Source organism: Cyprinodon variegatus, unplaced genomic scaffold (genome assembly GCF_000732505.1).
Source record: "Cyprinodon variegatus isolate N-32 unplaced genomic scaffold, C_variegatus-1.0 Scaffold211, whole genome shotgun sequence".
In the NCBI taxonomy this organism is placed as follows: Eukaryota; Metazoa; Chordata; class Actinopteri; order Cyprinodontiformes; family Cyprinodontidae; genus Cyprinodon; species Cyprinodon variegatus.
Genome location: NW_015150664.1, coordinates 248,273 through 269,769, shown reverse-complemented (window position 1 = coordinate 269,769; position 21,497 = coordinate 248,273). Strand labels below are relative to the sequence as shown.

The 21,497-nt window shown below is 36.2% G+C and overlaps 2 protein-coding genes across 3 annotated transcripts in view; one reads left to right on the top strand and one right to left on the bottom strand.

The window, feature by feature from the left end:
- rab3a (RAB3A, member RAS oncogene family) overlaps nucleotides 1–4,311 on the bottom strand; it is a 30,628-nt gene extending 26,317 nt beyond the window's left edge. Inside the window, exon 1 of the mRNA XM_015380319.1 lies at nucleotides 4,246–4,311. The gene's annotated coding sequence lies outside the window, so the exon portion shown is untranslated. The remainder of the gene's footprint in view (nucleotides 1–4,245) is intronic.
- Nucleotides 4,312–13,499: 9,188 nt separating this feature from the next.
- The window catches only part of mpv17l2 (MPV17 mitochondrial membrane protein-like 2), an 11,448-nt gene continuing 3,450 nt past the window's right edge, over nucleotides 13,500–21,497 (top strand). The window contains exons 1-4 of one of the 2 annotated variants that reach the window (XM_015380296.1): nucleotides 13,500–13,708; nucleotides 15,994–16,214; nucleotides 19,811–19,972; nucleotides 20,288–20,364. In XM_015380296.1, the coding sequence (XP_015235782.1) occupies nucleotides 16,025–16,214; nucleotides 19,811–19,972; nucleotides 20,288–20,364 (429 nt within the window). In that variant the 5' untranslated portion in view covers nucleotides 13,500–13,708; nucleotides 15,994–16,024. The remainder of the gene's footprint in view (nucleotides 13,709–15,993; nucleotides 16,215–19,810; nucleotides 19,973–20,287; nucleotides 20,365–21,497) is intronic. The other variant, XM_015380297.1, reaches the window with a different exon arrangement.

The following is a 21,497-nucleotide window of genomic DNA, read 5'->3' as shown; positions in this document are numbered from 1 at the left end:
TCAGGAATATTCTAGAAAATTAACATCAGGCAAATCAAAAAAACAAAAAATGTGTTTTGGGGATTCCTGTACAGTTGGAAAAGAAAGTATTATCAGAGTTTAAACCGTCTAAAGATGATTTAGATCAAAGTTTAAGCGTGACACTGTGTACTATGTAAATAGTCTTTGGGGGAGGCTGCAGTAATAACGGTACTAGGGCTGCAACTAACAATTATTTTATTTCTGTTGATTATTTTTTCGATTAATCGATTAATAATCGAATAGGAAAAGGTTACTTAAAGAAGGTTTTTTTAACCAGTTCTGAATAGAGCATATTGACATTGGTTTGCTCTTTCAGGTAAGGCATGTTATATAGTCTTTACACTCCAGTTAATGATTAATTGATTACTCAATTAGTTGATGATTATTTTAATAATTGATTAATTTGTTTAAATGTTTTAGGACTAAACACCAGTGAATCAACCATATTTGGATTCATCAGTTATGTAGCTTAGATGGGTTGTGGATGGATAGGGTCCATCTTTAAAACACAATTCCACTTTGAACTTAATTTGTATTGAAGCAAAAAGCAGGTATGTCCAGAGGCGTAGCCAGAAAATCCTAATGGGGTGGCCAGTCAATAACCAATGTACATTGAGGGGTGGCCCAAAGACACCAGAACCTCGGGGTCAATCTACACTGTATCAACAGGAACGAACACAACATCCATATTTTTAAATAAAGACAAACTATACTTTCCTGCAGCCTTTGCTAACAAATAGAGGAATATATTTAAACATCTATGCTGTGTAAATAAAAGGCACAGTTGACAAATTTCGTTCAAATTTGAGTTCTGGGGTGAACATATTTTACATTGTCATTACCTACTTTTATCAATAATCATTCTGCAAAAAATATATATTAAAATCTACTAATGTCCACATTTAATGGATTTTTTGTTTATTATTAAAGTAGTTATTTATCTATGGTTTCACTGAAGACTCCCAGGTGACTTGCAGAGGCACATCATTTTATCTTTACCCCAAATAATAAAAAAAAAATTCTGAAAAGAGCATGAATTCTGTATTTATCATCTTTAATGTTTGTATATGGATGTGCAGATTTAACCATAGTGTTTCTGTTGTCAAGTAGTTGCTAATATATGAAAAATTTTAATGTTTAATAAATTTGAACATTCCCCTTCAGAGTATTACTGCTGCCACCGTCTGTATTAGAGGGTGGTATGGGGTGGCAAATGATTGGCTAAGGGTGGCAAAGGCCCCCCTGGCCCCCCATCTAGCTCCACCCCTGGGTATGTAAGCTAGGGACTTTAGCAGCACTGCGGAAGCACTGTCTCAACGTTTAGTNTTTTCCTGGTTCGTTCAAAACACGCCCCATAATCACAGCTCTATGGAGCAGTATCAGACTCATATTCTGACAAGAATTGAGTAGGACCACGTCAGGCTAGATAGGAGACTTTAAATGTTACAAAGAATAATACTGAGGATGAGCTTGAAATCTATTGTGGATTTTCTACAACCCTAGTAAACCTGTAGATGCTCACTAATATTTGATCAAGCTTCAGAGAAACCTGGCTAAATACAAGAACATCTCAGCAAATTTAAATATTTTTGAAACAATTTATTTCAGTAACTTCAGGAAACAGAACACATCACATAGGTAATTACAAAGACCAACTATTTAAAGCCTTTTTTTGGTTGATTAAATTGAATTTCTGCTTACAGTTTTGAAAAAAAATGCCTTCAAGATCATATAATATTGCGTCAAACAATAAAGAATTCATTCTTAAAACTGAAATATTAGTTTACATTTTTTTTTGTTTTTGTTTTCAAAAGGTATTTTTAATCAAACAAACTAGACCCATTTACTCATCTCATTGACTCTGTTGTACTGAACCTGTATTTGTCCAGCCACTCCTTTAAGCATCAGGACTAGGGTGTGTTTAAATAAATTGCTTTTCTGGCCTTAACTCAGCTTTTATGGACAAAGCTTGCATTTTCATTAGCGATGGACTCAGGAATATTCTAGAAAATTAACATCAGGCAAATCAAAAAAACAAAAAATGTGTTTTGGGGATTCCTGTACAGTTGGAAAAGAAAGTATTATCAAAATGTATCTACTAATATCCACATTTAAGACATTTTTTGTTTATTATTAAAATAGTTATTTATCTATGATTTCACTGAAGACTCCCAGATGACTTGCAGAGGCACATCATTTTATCTTTACCCCCAAATGAGAGCATGAATTCTGTATCTATCATCTTTGATGTTTCTATATGGATGTGCAGAATTAACCATAGTGTTTCTGTTGTCAAGTAGTTGTTAATATATGAAAAATTTAAATGTTTAATAAATTTTAACTTTCCCCTTCAGAGTATTACTTCTGCCACCGTCTGTATTAGAGGGAAAAAATGGTAGGGGTGGCAAATGATTGGCTAAGGGTGGCAATGCCCCCCCTGGCCCCCCATCTAGCTCCACCCCTGGGTATGTAAGCTAGGGACTTTAGCAGCACTGCGGAAGCACTGTCTCAACGTTTAGTTTGAAGTAGGACAAGAATAAACAAGTTTTAAATGCTAAAATACATTTCAAAGTTTAGATTTTTTGCACTTTAAGTCTTTTTTTCTGAAACATGGAGGCCAAAAATCAATGTAGAACTCCAACCAAGACTCTTAACCTCCTTACTGTGAATATATAATATCCAGTAAATGCCTGACCTAAAAACACCTGCTAGTGTTTGCATCTTCCACCAAAATTTTCTGCTGTACCTCATCTGGTTATAGTGTACATTTATAAGTGTAATATAAAGATTTTCCTTTGATACATCCTTTACCAGCATGTCAGTGTTTGTGAAACAGTGATTACTGATTAATGCAAGGAGACAGTGAGTGTATTAGTCAGCTGCTCTCCTGCTCCACAGTAGCCTTAGATGGCATTTTCCTCCTTTTTTCCCTCCAATCACGTTCCTCCTCCTTCTTCTAGGAAGCACGGGGATGCAGATGAGAGAAGTGGGTGCTATAAATAGCAATCCCTTCATTTTTCACTCAGTCTTACTCCTAAAACAGAAAGCAGTGAGGAGAGCAGGCAGGATGTGGAGGATGTTTTATTTCTTGCCTATGCAGTATGCAGGTGAATTCAGTACATCAACTGCTTCTGTTTGAGGAACGCATTATGCTGCTTTTAGGCGAGATGTCTTATTTCAGATTGTTGGGTTTTTTCATTAGTGCATTTGGTGCAGCTTTGCTTTGCACTTTCTGCCTCTGGGGCTTCCTTTTGTTCCTGTTCAAAGGTCCAACCACTCATTCCTCTAATGTTTGAATTTGGTCAGATTGGATATGCAGACTGCTGATGCTGAGGTGCATTCAGACACATTCAAGTGTGAGATAAAAGAAAAAAAAAACCTGCTTGTGAATTAAGAGATACCATCATGTCTTGTGCTCAGATTCAGCAACAAATTCCCATGAACCCCATGTGAAAACTCTGAGTCTCTGTACTTTTAAACATCAATCAACTCTGAATCACTGACTCAGCTGACCCAACAGATGCATTAGTGTACAGTTTATCTATTTCTGGCACGTTTTAAAAGCCATTTTCTCCCTCAACTATCTAGTTTGTATCCCTATTTTCCAACCTCTAAGCATGCCCCATTATAAACATAATGCTAAATGTATTATTGATATGTATCCTATGCAATAAGACATGCTTTACTAAATGTTTACCACATCACATGAACAGTCCATATGGCTCAATGTGTCTAATGTGTAAAAAACCCTACAAACAAAAAGATCTTGTGAAATATTAGTATGATCTGCCATTAACTGCATGCACACATTTTAACCCCATAGCATTAGTCTAATTTGATAATGCATTTAATCTAATTTCATATCAGTCTTGGCTGCGACCCTTTAAGATCCATTTCCAAACCATAGGATGGCTTGGAACGCCTTTTTTTATTGCAGGACAGAACAAGGCAGGCCCTGAGCTCAAGCAGAGATCCATTACAGCTTTCATTTATTCATTCATTCTGGGATCCTAAACACGCATCTCACCGCTTACATATCTGCTCCTTTTCCACAATGGGAACAGCTGTCAGGGCAAAAACGTTTCCATGCCAGCGGTTTTATCTGAATCATTTCATTTTGATTTTAGATCAATCAAAATGTGCAGAGTGAATGTAACGTTTCTTATTCAGATGTGAATAATAATGCCGTAGCAGTGCAGCAGCAAAAAGGATATTAAAGCCTACCTTTGCAGATTTTTATCCGCTCTGCTGCTGTCCACCGCGTTCAGCACCCGCAAAACCCCAACACTGTCAGGTCAGAGAGGCTGAGCCGCGCTACATCCGGTTTGTCCCTTCAAAATAAAAGAGCTTGCGTTAGCTATTCTACTCCAGGGGTCTTCAACGTTAGGGACCCCCTAATTATACATATTGTATGAAATAGTTTATATCAAACTGATCCTATAGTCACTCTATTACATATGGAGTAATGTAAAAAAAGTAATTTCGCTCTGGGATTATTAAAGTATTTCTGATTCCCGGTTGATGGGACAGGTGTTGTGAATGAAACGGTGCCCAGCTTGAAAGAGCTCCTGTGTGTCGCTGAATGTGTGCATCGCAGACTGAAAGACATCTTCTGCCTCCATTTATCTGTTTACTACAGTGTTTTAAATTCATGTTGATGTGCAGTTAAAGACATTTCAATTAGTGGAAAAAAATTGCAAGGGGGAATATAAAAAAAAGGAATTAACCAAAACATTCGCGCCCTCCATGCTGTGTCTCCGTGGACCCCATAGGGGTAGAGGACCCTCTGTTGAAGACCTCTGTTCTACTCTGCTTCGTTCAGCAATGCCTGATGTGTTGTGAAAAGTACAAACAATAAGTACAGATAGAAAAACTTAGATGTCAACATACAGAACGTTATCAAAAAAGCAGTATAAGGGACTAAATTATGCATATTGTTTATTCATATTTTGAAGGCATACATGTAAGGTTAATGGGCAATAATTATGGACCAAATATTGATCAATATGGTATCCCATAAATCTCTATGATTTCTGTCAGTGTGTTCATATAAGAACTTCAATGAACATAGCAAAAAATGACATTGCAGCTGCTGCTTCACATTGAAAATGTGTTATATTTGTCTGTTTATGCCATCGCCTCTATCAAAACAATATTAATGCCAAATGTTTACCATTCTCACTGATGTTTGCGGTTTCTTCCATCTGCATACCGCACACAGAATTGCTCTATATTACCTAAAGTTGTATTCATTTAATCAACTAATTTGTGGCTAATAATATAACAAATCAAACAGTTAAAAAATATATACTTTTATGGTACTTTTAAATAGTTAATATGAAGCTTGGCAGCAGTTTTTTATTAAGGTTTTCAAATATTATTCTAAGAATTTGACAGTAAAATATTAAAGACAAGAATAAATCCTAGCTGTCTTTATGAAAGTCAAACTGCAGCCAGTATCTCTATCACTAACAACCATGTATATAATCGTCCACTGATTTACACATATTTATTTTATACCAGCTCTTTGGTCATGCTTAAATATTGCTCCAGGTCTGTTCCACAGCTTCATTCCAAGCACAGATATATAGACATTATTTTGGGTGAGAGCAGATTATTTCAGCTTTATTACCCCACTTAAAGGCTTATGTACCCATTTATATACATATGTATATATATAAATAAGAATGCACGTGGTACAAATATAGGCTAAGCTGCTGTTGTTTAAAATAAATCTGAATTGTTATTTAGAAATTAAGTGAATTGTGTAGAATGTATACTGGTCCAGATCGTACATTTAACTCCTAAATACAGAAATGTCGCTCTAAACTTGTTCAGTAATTTCTTGCCTCATATCTAAGGTTTGAAAAAAGACATTAATACCATCCAGTCGGGCTTTCTGAGGGACAAGCAGGACCTTTCAGGAGTGGATCAACATCTGACTCAATGAATACTGAATTATTTCAATGGCCTCAGGCAGTATGTGACAAGGGGGCTGTTTCTCTGGCAGCTTGTCTGCAGCCTGAGGGCCCCTATAAGGATCTGTGCTGGCCCTGTTTCTTTTCATACTCTGCAGACTTCAGTCAATCAACTCCTCAGGCTGCCATCTTTAGAAGTTCTCAGCTGACTCTGCCATAATTGTTCTATTTTCAAGTTAAAGAATGTTTTGGACTGAACAACCTCATCTTCAAAGAAGGAAGAGCAAGGAGCAAACCAACCTCACTGACACTGGTAAATATCCTGAGAAATTACAATGAAAAAATGGAAACTTAGAAGCAGCTGGATGTTCACCTGAACAAGAAACTGGACTGAAGTTACAAAACTGGAAGAGTAAAAGCAGATTCTTCTTTTGACTTTGTAATGACATCAGCCATCTTATCTGATGAAGATTGTCAGAGCAACACCTTATATACTGCTGAGAGGAAATTTCAGAACCTTGCATGTCTCCTCGTATCCTTGAACCAAGCGAAGGTGGTGGTGGGGGATGAAATGACTGGCAAAAATAACAATGTCTTCCACCCCATGCATGCATTTATTGCAGAGCTAGATAGCTCCTTCACTGCAAGCCCATGCATCCTCTTTAATGCCCAAAGAGCCGTTATCACAGATCCTTCCTCCCATAAGCTGTTTGAATTTTATAACACCAATGCCGCCAGCAAACTAAATAGGTGTTTACAGTATATCTTTGTTGTTTTCACACAGTTTATTTTATCTTATATATCTATTGATTTTGAGAATGCTATCTGAAAATAACCATACAATATTGTTTTTTTACTTTATAAATTTGCCCTCACTGTACAGATTTTTATTTTTACTTTTTACATTTCATCTTTGTTTTCTGATGGTATATACCTGAATTCCACCACTGTGGTACAATGAGGGATATTTCTATTCTATTCCATATTCTGTTTTAGCTTACTCTTTCATTATTTCTTCATTTTATGAAATTCTCTGTGTTTAACCCTTTATAGGACCCTCAGTGAAATAAGTGAAATTGCAAGCCAATAGTGCTATTTGAATCCAGGACAAGACCTTATTACCTTTGTAACATTTAAAAATATGGATATTTTGATGGCAGAAATTAATGTCAATGTAATAACAAGAAACGACAACTTGCCTGAATATATTCAGAAAAATAATAAAAGTGCTTCTATTAGAAATTCATGAAAAACACTCTTAGAGTGAAAGAAACACATTTTTTTTTTTTTGGTCGAACATAACCTTAAAGGCATTAATGCTGATACTGGTACATTTTTTTAGTTTATAAACCTAAATACAATTGTTAACGAATTTACAGTAGGTAATAGTTCATTCAAGGGCTTATCTAAAAAGTACATCCAAAATAAGATGTACAGCTGTTAACTTGTCCTATAAAGGGTTAAATTTCACTTTGTCTTTTGGTCTCAGCCTTTATTCATGCAATTATTTTGAAATCCAGATTTCTCCCTGTGTCCTTGTAACACCGCCATCTTGACTAGGTCTTCGTAAACCTGACGTGTGGGCGGGGCTTCCAGCACCCTATAGCTGACTGACAGCTCCTGTGACCAATCAATGGTCGCAATAAGAGTCCTGAAACATTCCACCTCAAATAATGAACCGGTCATTTATTATTGATGAGCGCTGCCGGAGAAACTGAATTATTGATCAGGAGGTCAGCAGTAACCACTGCTGCCATTTCTACAAAAGCACACACCGACTTTATGTTTCTCACTGTGAGAAATATCAGTGCAGGAAAATCAATAATACACGAACACAGAGAAGAGCTGAATATCAATCTCAGGCTCTGGAATGATAAAATCAATAACTGTAGGAAAGTTCATTCAGACAGATACTTTTTGTTTCTTCTGAAGCTCCATTTGAATGTCACTTAACGATTTTAACAGTATAAAAAAAATCTGCAATGAACATGAGGTGAGAAACTGTACATTAAATCTGATAAAACATGCAGTCATTTTGGCATTCAAATATATAAGGTTATATATAAAAGGCCCCACTGAAAAATGAGGTTGATGGTGATTTTAAAAATATGTAATAACATTTTAGATGCACCAGAAAGTTTGCAAAATCAGTATTAGACTACATTTTAACAGCTGACTGGAGGAGGGACCGTGGAATTACAATGTTACTGTAAGGTAATGTAATAATGTAAGAATAGAATAGGATAGAATAGAATAGAATAGAATAGAATAGAATAGAATAGAATAGAATAGAATGCTATGGAGTTGCCCAATGATAAAAGAATTTTGGAAATGTGCCAATGTGATAACTTCAAGGGTAATAGGAATGCAATTTGAACAAGACCCAAAACTATAGACACAGGCTCTATAAATGTAAATTCTTACAAGAAGTATTTTATATTACTTGCGAGCACTGCAGTAAAGAAATGCATCCTGGTTAATTGGAAATCTGAAAATTCACCATCAGTAAAACACTGGATCAATAAGCTTATATCTTACTGCACACCCAAAAAGACACTAAATAATGTTAGAGGTAAACATGCAATCTTTGAAAAAATCTGGGGCCCCTTCGTAGACATTCTGCCCTCTCTGGACCCAGCTGTCGATGGTGGAGTGATCGTTTCTGGACCGGCTTCAAATTGGTCCTTTGCAGGTTCTTCTTATGTAACTTCCTCACTTATGTACCTTGATAGACGTAGTGTATTGAATTATACAGAGATGAATGTGCTCATATGGACCTGTTGTGTACAGAAATGAAAGGATATTGAGAACCATAAGAGAAAGGAGAGTGGTGGGTGGGAGGGAAAAAGTCTGTTATATTTTTTTCGTTGTTTTCTTTAGGTGTTAAAAATCAAAAATCATCTTCCTTGTATGGTGTGTCTGTAAGACTATATATCGATAAGTTTGTTTAATAAAATACAATTTTCAGTGTAACTGTAAATGCTTGCTATACACCATAAATATCTCATAAAAAAAAAAGAATAGAATAAAAAATCCTTTTATTGTCCCACAGTACCTCAAAAATTATCCACATACAACCAAGCAGTTCACATTTTGGCATGTTGCAAACAGATAATGCATTTTTTCAGTTTATTTTATACCATAGAGTAAAAGCAACATGTGCATGGTTGTTAAGAGAAATCATCACACTGTTTTTTACCATGCTTACAAGGGATTCTTAAATTCACAATATGTCATCTCAAGACACTCTACAGGGACAAACCAATCAAATCCTGCAGCCAGACTGGTTGAAAGTTTTCTACCAAAGAAAAAGCAGCTGATTGCATTGAGTAATTGATTTTACAGGACTCGTTCCTACTGGATGAACATATGGCAACAGTAGACATGTGATTGCATCATGTCTTTGACTCTATAGCAATCCCTCGCACCCTTAAGAATGCATGTCAGTGTGTAAGTGTGTGTGTGTGAATGGGTGAATGACTGAATGTACTGTAAAGGGCTTTGATCAAGCCTCCTGACTTGAAAAAGCGATATATATAAGTACAGGCCATTTACCATTTAAGCATGCATGTATTGAGGGTGAAGAAGAAAAACTCTTTTTGACAGGAAGAAACCTCCAGCAGAAAGAGGCTCAGTGTGAGCCTGTAGAGACTGACTGGCGGTTCAAGGAGACAGAAGCAGACATAAAAAAAAAAGGAACATAGAAACACTGATATAAATACTATAAAAAGCTGAGCCCATAGCTTTGCCTAGGAGAAAACAGTCTAAACTCTATCATCTATAACCAAAGGTGTTGATGGTTGTAGCTGAGTTAATATGCTGAGAAAATGGGGGCAGAGCAGAAGCTACCTTGACAAGAAAAATAAGAGAGAGAATATAATAACAACTACGGTAATAACTAATAAATACTGCAGAAATGGAGTAATGACAGAATGAAGCCGGATTATGAAAAGTTGTCTCTATGTCTTCCAGCAGCCTAAGCTTATAGAAGGTTCTCGACAACATATTTTAGCATAGCGGGACACTCAAACGAGTCATTGTTATGGTGAAAATCAGGTTAATACGCACATTTTGTATGAGTGGAACTGCTCTTTGACTGACATCTGGGCTTCCTCACCGGCAAATTTCAGCACAGACACTGATTACGCGGAAACTTTTAGAATTACAATGGAATTATTCCAATAGGCTGACTTTTAGTGAACATAATGGCCACAGAAACTGTGTTTTGAAATTGATGTAGCCTTTGTAGTTACACATAAACTTTAGGGAGGTGCTGTGAAGACATGAACCCCGTGCTTTTAAGACTGTCATAGGCCCAATTCACCAAGGCAGGTTAACACACTGTAGCTCTGAGAGAGCAAGCTTTAAAAAAAAAACAACAAGAAGGCCATTACGATGTAAGCGTTCACACACTTGTTTAGCAATTATTTTCTAAAGAATTTTAAATATGAAAGAAAGATTAGGCCTATAATTGATTAAGTCCTTTGGTTTAAAGGATTTCTTAAGTAAAGGTTTATTTACAGCTAGACTGTGGCCTATAGTCCCGTAATAGGGATAGATTTATCATACGTAAAATGGAGGTGGAAATCAGAGGGAATAATTCCTTGAATATCTTGAGTGGAAATGGATCTAACATACACGTTGAAAGCCAAAGTGAAGATGATAATTTTGGCAGCCCTGAAAGCTTAACTGGATCAAAACAGTCTAAACCCAGTTCAGATTCTATGGTTACCTCAGGTGCTGCCTCGCCTTCCAGAAATAAGCCAATCATATTTAGAGGGGTGCCAATGATCTTATTTCTAATAGAATTAATCTTATTTATAAAAAAATATCCCACAAAATCAATACTGCTAAGAGCAGAGGAGATGGACGGTTCAACAGAGCTATGGCTCTGGGTGAGTTTGGAAACTTTATTAAAAAGATATCTAGGATTATTCTTATTATACTCTTTTAATGAGGAAAAAATGCTGCTCTTGTTTCACAAAGGGTCATGTTATACAGAAGTAGACTGTTTTATCCAGATTAAGTGGGATTTCTTTAGATGTGTAGAGGACCATTTTCTCTCCAGTTTAAAGGCTGTATTTAAGCTTTCACCTTCAATGTAAGCATGTATGTTAAAATCCTCCACTGTAGCAGACCTGTAGCATCTAAAAATTTAGAGTAAGGAACCGGGTGGACAATACAAAGTAACAAACAGAATAGATGTTGTTCTACAATTTGGATGGGGCAAAGTAAGAGTTAGATGTTCAAAAGAATTACAACTTTTAACTGGCTTTGAATTAATCAATAATTCAGACTGGAAGATTGTTGCTACTCCTTCTCCTTGTCCAGAATTTATAGGCACGTGAGAATAAAAATATCTGGAAGGAGGTTCCTTATTTATCCTTACATAATCCTCTTGGTACAGCCAGGTTTCTGTAAGAGAAAATAAATTGTTCTAATTAACATACATTAAGTCATTAACTAACAAACTATTTATAACAAACAAACTGCATTATATTATTTAAACTTTTTTTCCTCAATTTGAGAAATGTTTGAGCTTTTCATGGTTTACTCCAATAGGATTTCTGGATAGAATAGAATAGAATAAAATAGAATACAATAGAAATAAACTTTATTGCCATTACACTATCACAAGTGCAAAGCAACAAAATGTTGCACCTAACCAGAAGTGCTATACAGGAATTAAATTAGGCACTAATGGGTGGGTAACAGTAGAGAAGCTGCAGAGATGTGTGTTAAACTATAGCTTTGATTTCTTGTCTGCACACTGGGCTCTGATTTTAAATTGCAAAAATTTAGATGGGGGTAGTATTAGATAGTGTTTATGGCATTGAGCTTGGACTCCTCATGTTCTGAGTTTAAGCCCCACTCCCACAGACTGCCACTCTTGCTCTCTGACCAAAGACCCTTAACCCAACATTGCTTCCCGGACGCCGCAAAATGGCAGCCCACTAGGGGATGGGTTAAACGCAGAGACTAAATTTTGTTGCTCTGTACTTGTGACAATGTAATCACAATAAAAAAAATAAAAAATCTAAAATGTCCATGGAAAAAAACACCCCATAAAACGAACAGCCATATTGTTGGAGAAAATTATCAATAATTCAACCAACTTGCTGGCTCAAAATAACTCTAAAGGAGCTGAAAAGATCCACAGCTCAGGTAGGAAAATCTTCACCCCATAAGTCTGCCATCTACTGTACAGAAAACTACAAAAAATAAAGCATCGTTTGAAGACAGCTCTGAAAACAGTTTTTATGACACAAGTTTTTTTGATCTATCAAATCAAATTCGATAATTATATCAGTGCTTAACATTTTAGCATGGAAACATGTTTTGCAAGCACTGAAAATAGCAACTACTCTGACTATAAAGTTGGATCTTTGACTTCTGAAATGCACTTCACCCAACTTATATATTTTTTTCAGTTTTTCTAAATGAGCAAAAAAATGAAATGATCAAAAGAAATTGAGTCTTTTATTATTAAATGATTAAGTTATTTTACAAAAAATTAACTATAGCTGTATAGAAAAATGTATTAGTTGTCTAACATTTAAAACCCTGGAGACATTAGTCTGCTCCTAATAAATTATGGTGGGCCAATCCTGCCATAAATAAAAATAAATACAGAAATAAATAAATGCTCCAAAAATAAATAAGCTTACAATTAATATTCCCCAAAAATACAATAAACAAATAAATGTCGGTAGAAATTAAATTATATGGTGAAACATAAATATATATCTCTTTTAATTAGCTTCTTTGTTTATTTGCCTTTGCAATAATTAATTTACTTATTTATTATCCATTATAATCTCCAACTTTATTTATTTATTACTTATTTCTTTAAGTATGTATTTATGTGCATATTATAATATTTTTGTTTGGTTTATTCTTCCTTTGTATTTTTTTTTTTTACCCTATTTATTTCTTCAACACTATATAGGTTTGTTTTGACTGTGGCCAGTGGCTGCTAACCAACCAATGGGGAGAAGCTGACCCTTTAAGACATACCCCTCCTCATTTGCATAATGAGGCAGAAATGCATCCAGAAATGTAAATACTACAGGCAGAAATAAATAGCGTTTAAGAAATAAATAGGGTAAAAAAAAAAAATACAAAGGAAGAATAAAACAGACATTAATATTATAACATTCCCATAAATAAATACTTAAAGAAATAAGTAATAGATAAATACATTTCAGGAATAAAACGGACAATAAATAAATAACGTAATTATTACAAAGGCAAATAAACAAAGGAGCTAATTAAAAGAGATATATACATTTATGTCTCACTGTATAGTTAAATTTCTACCTACATTTAATTGTTTATTGTATTTTGGGGGGGCAATTAATTGTATGCTTATTATTTATTGAGCATTTATTTATTTCTGTATTTATTTTTAATTATGTCAGGATTGGTACTCCACACTTGAGTCCAGCAGTGACCTAAATGTTCAAACTATGATTGTTGGTGCTCTTGCTCTTCCTCACCGTAAGGGGGCGCTTAAATGCTTTCACCTCCCCTTAAAATGTTTCGTTTCCTCTGCGCGTGCGTCTGTTCTTCCGGTTAGAAAACTGTTTAGTTTTGGTTGTTAACGGTCCTGTTGGGGTATTTTTGTGTAAATGATTCATTTAAACGTATTAAGGTGTATTTATTTCCGTCTGGTTGGATCAGAGTGAGCGGACATATTTATCTTTGGGTTGACGGAGAGCGACAGAACACCACCGGCTCAGGTCCCATTCTCTTCTGGTTTGTTACAGGTGACATTCGGTAGCAGACACTAATGGCATTGTATATATTATCCAAGGTTCAAACGATGTCGACTTTTACTGTGAATTAAACCCATGGTGGGTAAATAAGTAAAACCACAGAAAAGCTTAAGAAAATATTTTACTTGAGGAGCAGCATTTTAATGAACTGCGTGGACTTTGAGACGTTATCACTAAATTAATGGATTCAGCAGATTTACACCTGTTGTTCTTTGGTTCATAGTTCATACAAAGGCTAAAAGGGACTTGAATTATTGTATACACATTATTTTTCTTCTACTTAATTAATTATTTGTTTAAACCTAAACGGATGATCTTTTTTTTTCCTTCCAGCCTATCTGTACAGATCAGATATGGACAAAATTATGCAGATTTATACAACGCAGTTTGTGACTTAAAATGTTTACATTTTAATATATAATTAATTTGCACACAAAAAATATGTATATTTTAAAGCCAATTTAACTGGACGCCGTTAAAAATAGTGGATCTTTAACAGAGAACAAAGATTAACTCAGACAATGATTCTAAACTTGTGGTGGTTTGGAAGAGATGCCACTCATGGTCTGGCATGTGATTTAAATAGATCTCAAATGAAAACAGCAATTTGACTGGATGGAAAGATGGTCAGCTACGGTCAGAGGTGTAGCCAGAAAGTTTTTATAAGGGCGATAACCTAATAATGTACACTGAGGGGTGACTGAAGGTAAATAGGCACAAAAACGTCAGGGTCAATATTAGCCTGATAAACCAGAATAAATATGAGATTAAATGTTTAATTTAGTCTGGCCTCTATGAATGAGACATCTGAAGGGTGTGGATGAGAACAACCCGTTTTTTTTTTTTTTTAAACCGCTGTCTGTGCCTATTGGCCAACGCTCTGACCAATGAGCGCAACTGACTGTGACGTAGTAAGTGCGACAGAAAGCTGATGGGGGAGTGTAAACAAACAGCCTATCGGTAAAACCCACACGTCTTTACCTCATATAACACCAAATCTATTTCTGAAAAGAGCATGAATTCTGTACTTATCATATTTAATGTTAGTGTTTTTGTTGTCAAGTAATTAATATATGAAAAATTGAAATGTTTTGCCACCACCTGTATTAGAGGGAAATAAATGGTAGGGGTGGCCACAGGGGTTGCCAATGATTGGCTAAGGGTGGCAATGGCCACCCCTGGCCCCCCATCTAGGTCCGCCCGTGGCTACAGTAAATCCAAAACATCTGTTCACATGCCCAGCTATGGCCACATCAGACAGGTCAGTGCTAAATAGGTCATTTGATGGTTAAAGAGGTCTCTAAAAACGGTTCCTTTCTAGTGTTAATGTTTAACAGAATTTCCTCACAGGTTTAACTTTCACTGGTGTCCTGCAGGCCTTAAAATCGTCCCAGCTTCAATCCAACTCTTTTCCATTAATGGTTGATTAACAAGCTTTTTCTGTTCTACAATCACCTTAATCAGGTGGGTTACATTAAGTCACTAAAATAAAGTCTATGGAGGTAAGAGTGTCATGGTTTGGGGAAGCTTTGGTGCAGCAGTGTCTGCTAGCTTACAATCTCGGAATCAACCATAAATGTGATCATTTTTTAACAGTACGCTTCAAGAAGAAGGTAAAGAATTGGGGAGTCCTAGAATGAGATCTGTTCTCATTGAAATGCTGCGTTGTGGAGACTTGAAAGCATTAAAGATGCAGGAACTCCTCAAACATTTGACAGCCAAAACGCAGCAGTAATGCAAGTGATTTCAGACACTGTTACATTATTTCAGCTAAAGGGAGGACAGCAGTTTTTAGGTGGCAGGTGTCTTAAGTTTATCCTCTTCTTTAATAGACAACCATAGTATAAGGATAGATACAGTCATTTATTCAAACAGGGCAGCACTATAAATAGAATTCCAACAATCGTTTCAGCCTCAATGTTCATTATTTTAATATTGAGAACAGAAATAAAATTGATCAGTTGGAAGGACACCCAGCTCCTTTATCTACAGACTTTATTTGCATTAGTGTCTGAAATGTTAAAGCCTCTAAAGAGTGATGGTAAAACTGCTGTGACAGAAGAGGCAATTTATTGTTCTGTTATTGTTGCAGTATTTAATAGTGCCACTGTTTACCTCTCCCTGTCTGCTCCTGTTATCAAACAACGAGGAGACTGTAATACTTTAATTCTCCTAACGGATTGTAAAACTTTATACCCGTAAAATCTTTCCTAGTAGTCTGGAACCACTCACACAAAGCAAACAGGTTTTTTTTTTCTTTCCATCTTGTTTCACAGATGACAGAGTCGTCTCTGCGTTCTGAACATCATGCTTCCCCGGGCGGGTAAAGAGTTTCTGGTCCGCATTCGGTTCTCCTGGAGGCCTCTGTTCCAGGGCCGCTACCTGCTGCTTACCAACACGCTGAGCGGAGGGATCATGCTGTCACTGGGAGATATCCTGCAGCAGACCCGGGAGAACCGCAGGCAGCCGGGCCGGGTCAGAGATTGGGGGAGGACAGGTAGAGGGGCACCCTGGTTTCTGAGCATCACACTCAATGATTTATATAATAGGCCATGACAATATTAGGATACATGTTTGTTTTTTTGTTTTTTTTCTCTTCTCCATTCCCCTACATTTAGTACTGTACACATTTTAGGGACTTAAAACTTAAAATATTTTTGTTGAGTCATAGATCACAAGCAGACTTCAGAACACATTTCTCTCTTTTCCTCTTTGACTATTTTGCAGAAAATATTTTTTGTTTTACCTGTAATTTGTTTCCTATTAATAACAAATGTTTTCCAACATTAACATTTCTTCCTCATGTTTTAACCATTTATAGGGCATTTGTAAATTCTAACTTTCCCTATAAAGCGTTAAAGTTTTTATTAATTATCGGTGAGTCAGTCATTCAGGGAAATGTGACCAGAGCACCATGTCACTAACACCACTGACATGCCATATGACTCTGGTTGCCACTACCATTATCAGTTATTATGGTGTTTAGCTGGCATTTGAACATTCTGGCTGAATATGTTTTATTACATCATCAAATTGTTTTCAAAAATGTTTTTATGCTTCAAGTTTTTCTTCAAAGTGTATTTGATCAGGATTTGTTCTAAACGCAAAAGTTTTTCATTCCTTAGTGATGGAAAGCTAATTTAATTGCAGAAGAATAGAATACTATTAGATGTCGTTTTGATATTTTTTTTCTTAAATGTAGAAAGACATTTGTTACAAGAATAACATTTGTTCTTCACGCCACATTTTCTGCCATGGATTGGTTTTGTTTTCAGCTGCAGTTTCATAAAACACACATGGTGGATAAAGCATCTGCTTCACTGTCAAATGACCAGCCGGGTTATGATCTGCGCTACAATAACTGCTTTGTTCAAGTTAGAGGATTGTAAATGGTCTGTTTGGACAGTCTGCTGAGGCACCTGGTTTGCTGCAGCACCACAAGCTCAGTGCTTTAGGGCAACAATATCAGTTCAGCATATTTAATCATGTAGATAATGGTGAAATCCACATAAATACGTTTTAGACTAGAGAAGCTCGCACATAATACTATTAGTAAAGGCTATTCAGATTAATCAAAGAACTGTTATGGTCTAATAATATATTTAGAAAAAAGCATAATGACATCAGATAATTCATTGATATTACATGAGCTTGATAAGATTATTTTTATCTTATTGTTTCCTTTTTTTTTGTTTAATACATGCAATTTCTTTGTGTACATTTCAAGTAGCCTGACGTAGTCCGACTCAATTCTAGTCAGAATATGAGTCTGATACTGCTCCATAGAGCTGTGATTATGGGGCGTGTTTTTAACGAACCAGGAAAAAAAATGCCTCTGCACTCAATTGGATAGACCTACAACCAATAAGAGCAACGGAGTGCGTGACGTATGTTAAGCCAGGCACAGTTGTTGTCAACAAAAATCAAAGCGTGCAGTTGCACGCCTAGAATAAGAAGATGAGCCTTGATCGCGTTTCTCTTTTCCTCTTTTAAAATTAATTTGCAGTCGATATCTTCTAGAACAGACCTAATAGCAGAATCTACTCACCTCAACTCTCTGGCGGCAGCCATTGTTGTTGTCGCCCATGCGCGCTTTGGTCACGTGGTTGATTACGTTACTGTTGATCATCTGTCCATCATCGTATAAAGCCCGCCCTGACAATTTGATTGGATCGCTTGACAGTGGGCTTTAATACTCGCGCTACTATGGAGCAGTGCCAGACCGAACTTCCCGACCTCAAACTTTGTGGGCGGGACTAAGTTCGGAATGGCACCCAGGCTACATTTCAAGTATTATGGACTTTAGTGAATGCCAAAAGTTACTGGTAAAAATGTAATATTAAATTGGTTGGAAATTAAATGTTTAGACTGGTAAATGGATTAAAAAAAAAAACTAATTACTTAAACAAAAAAAGCTATTGATGGTGGTAGGTAATCATTTGTTAGTTAGACTTTCTTTAAATCTTGGGCATAATATATTGAAGACCAGAGATTTCAAAATTAATATTTAAATCCCAAAATTAGAAATCCAATTCAAAAGGTGTTTTGCATTGGCACATTTTAAATTGAATTGAAAACTGTAATCCATTATGAAACCTGCAATTTGAATTTTTAAATGGAAATGTATAAACGACAATTCATAAATCTGATTATAAATATATTTTCTAATCACACATTTAATCAACTTGCATTTTCAAATTCTTTATGAAGTTGTATATTTTTACGTTACTATTTCAATTTATCTTTTCTGTGAACTCTCTGGACAGCTCACTGAAAACAAAGTAAGCTAATCGCATTAGCTCCTCAGATGTAACCAGGTCCATCCTTGGTCATTTTGTGAAACAAAGCCTAGCACTATCTACTGCAGGCAAAAGATGATTTAATTTAATCCAAGAATAAGTGCAAAAAAACATTTTTTTAAATCAATGAAAAATGCCCTTAGTTCTTCTGCAAATGTCTTGAAAATAAGATATAAACTCTTGTACCCAGAGATACATTAATCATTTTTGAGTCAACACTGATTGGCATTGACCTACTAATTCTTATTTTCATTAAATCTAATTTTGTATTCTAACAGCTGCAATGCACTAAAACTGTACTGATGGGACCTGGAAAGAAGGAAAGCTTCTAAATAGCAAAGAAATGGCGGCCTAGTAGGGAAAGTGGCGGCCTCGTGGTTATGGCATTGGCCCCCAGAGGTTCTGAGTTCAAGCCCCACTCCCGCAGACTGCCACTCTGGGTCCCTGAGCAAGACCCTTAACTCCACACAACTCCCCGGGCGCCCCACAATGGCAGCCCACTGCTCCCCAAGGAGATGGGTTAAATGCAGAGGGAAATTTCTCCAGTGTGATATTACTAAAGTTTAATTATTAACATGAAAAAAATAACATGACTGTCCTTGCACTGACATTTCAGTAAACATAATCTAATTTTAAGTAAATGCAACAGTAAAAGAAGTATAGAGTGGGTTCTTTGCATGGATTTATTTCATAAATACTCAAAAAATCTGATTCTTTTCTGCATATAATCTGCCGTTCACAGGTCACAGTTGACTTTAAGAAAGTTATAAGCAAAAATATTAGTTGATTGAGCACTGCTTTCAGTGGGGACCTGATCCACCCTTTGAGATCAGTTATGTAGCATTCATACCCACTTGCCTGCATTCTTAAATCATCTTCCTTTGTTAAAAGGATAAAAGGTTTTGAAATTACCCAGATCAAAAACAAAAAGCATAAATCTTTGTTCTGCTCCAATAATGTGTTTGCTCTCTTACCACTAGATGTCACTAATTCCTTCACCTTACTGCTTTAAAGATGAACGTTGCTCAATAATCCTGATAACAAAATGAGTAGTTCTATTAGTCACTAAAGCTGTTTCTAACCGCTTCTCCTTGGATTATAGTCACCCTGGAAACCTTCAAAGTGTCAGAGGTTAAATACCTGCTGGTTATTAAAAAAAAAAAATAAAAACTTTTTTCCACACATGGTTTGAGTTTAAACACATGAAGTAATGTTTGTTTGATGTGTCTAAACCTGTTCAGTGACTCATAGCTGTTCTGTTATTTTATATTTCCCTCCTTTTGTCCCCCTAAAGGTCGAATGTTTGTGGCTGGCTGCTCTATGGGTCCACTGCTGCACTACTGGTACATCTGGCTGGACAGAGTTTATGTGGGAAAAGCCCTGAAGACGTTGAGCAAGAAGGTTCTGGTGGATCAGCTGGTCGCCTCCCCCACTCTGGGAATGTGGTATTTTGTAGGTAAGAAGGGGTTTACTGGCAGGGAGTGGGAGGTTTTCTCCACCCGCTGTGCCACACCTTAAGACTGGTCCGGGTTTGAGCAAAGAAAGGTTTTCACAATGACGCACGATTGTAAGGAATCATGTACAGAGTCAAAGTTCAAATGAGTAAGATGGCCTATATTGAGTTCAAAGGACATGTGTGATAAAGTGTTTTTTGTTTTCAGACGAGTTTATAAAAGTTAATAGCTGCTCATGTTTTGGAACGTTATCTGATGCTGATTCTAATGGTGACTGGGAATGACGCACGTCTAACGGGCAGCTCTGGTTGTCACAGGTATGGATCTGCTGGAGGGACGATCTTTATCTGAAGGATGGGCTGAGTTTAGAGGAAAGTTCTGGGAGTTTTATAAGGCAAGTACATCTGGAAGAAGCTGAAATGACAGAGCAGAGTTTGTTTACTCATTACAAGCTTGGTTCTTAATGATGTGGATAAGTTCTCTCTGGATTATCTTTTCTGTGATCTTGATCATAAACTCAAAGGAATAAAGATGGAGAATATGGAAATTTGAGATTTTCTTAAGCTTAACTCATCTTTTTTCATTTGACGTTTTTATTAACACCATTGCAACTGTATATGAATACATTGCATTGATTAAAAGCTCCTTTTTCTTCTGTAGCTGGTAAAAACTTAAATATCTCCATTTTGTCAGATCACTTCCATCTTATTAATGAGTCCAGCAAAGCAGACTTCCTGTGCTTTAATCTCATTATAGCTGAAATTTTGTCACAATACAATAAATCCAACCAATAATTCAGGAGAAACTTCCTGGAAAAGCTGCAGTCGCTGTACATTAACATTTCTTCAAGTTGTAAAGCTTTAAAAGCAGCCGTTGTCCTTCCTGGAAACAAGCAGAGATATTAATCAGCTGTGGTGGACATCTATTTGACCCCTATCTCTGGAACAAGTTGAACTACTCCCTGAGGATTTCTAGCACATCCCCTCTGGGAAGTCTGTGCTCAGTCATGTAGGCTAAGGGTAATTAAAGTGTGATGGCTAGTACTGGGAATCTGCTGAGCCATACCAGTTTGATATTTAGAGAGCATTTCTCAACATGCAGTTACAGCAAGAAAAATAATTATTTAAGGTACCTAGCAAAAGTGTCCATTAATCTTGAACATCATCAAATTTTGTCAAATAATTGCAAATTTCAGTCTAGTTTATCGGGATTTTCTCAGATAAACACAGAGGAGAGTTTACTTGGGAATTAGGAGGGAAATTCCATGTTATTACTCAGAGAAAGAAATCAGAAGTTTTTATTTATTAGCCATCACTCTGAAGCTACTGAATACAATCTGGTGTAAACAGCTCTAAAGAAGTACAAATGTGCTGATCTTGTGAAAATCAAACAAGAAATAATAATTTTTCCCATCTTAACATAAAATTCTATAAGTGAGAAGCCTGATTACTGCATCCCCGCGGTTCAACCTGGGTAGGCCTGAGAGAAAACATTCCAGAGGCTTCAGAAGACCTTGAGCCAGAGAAG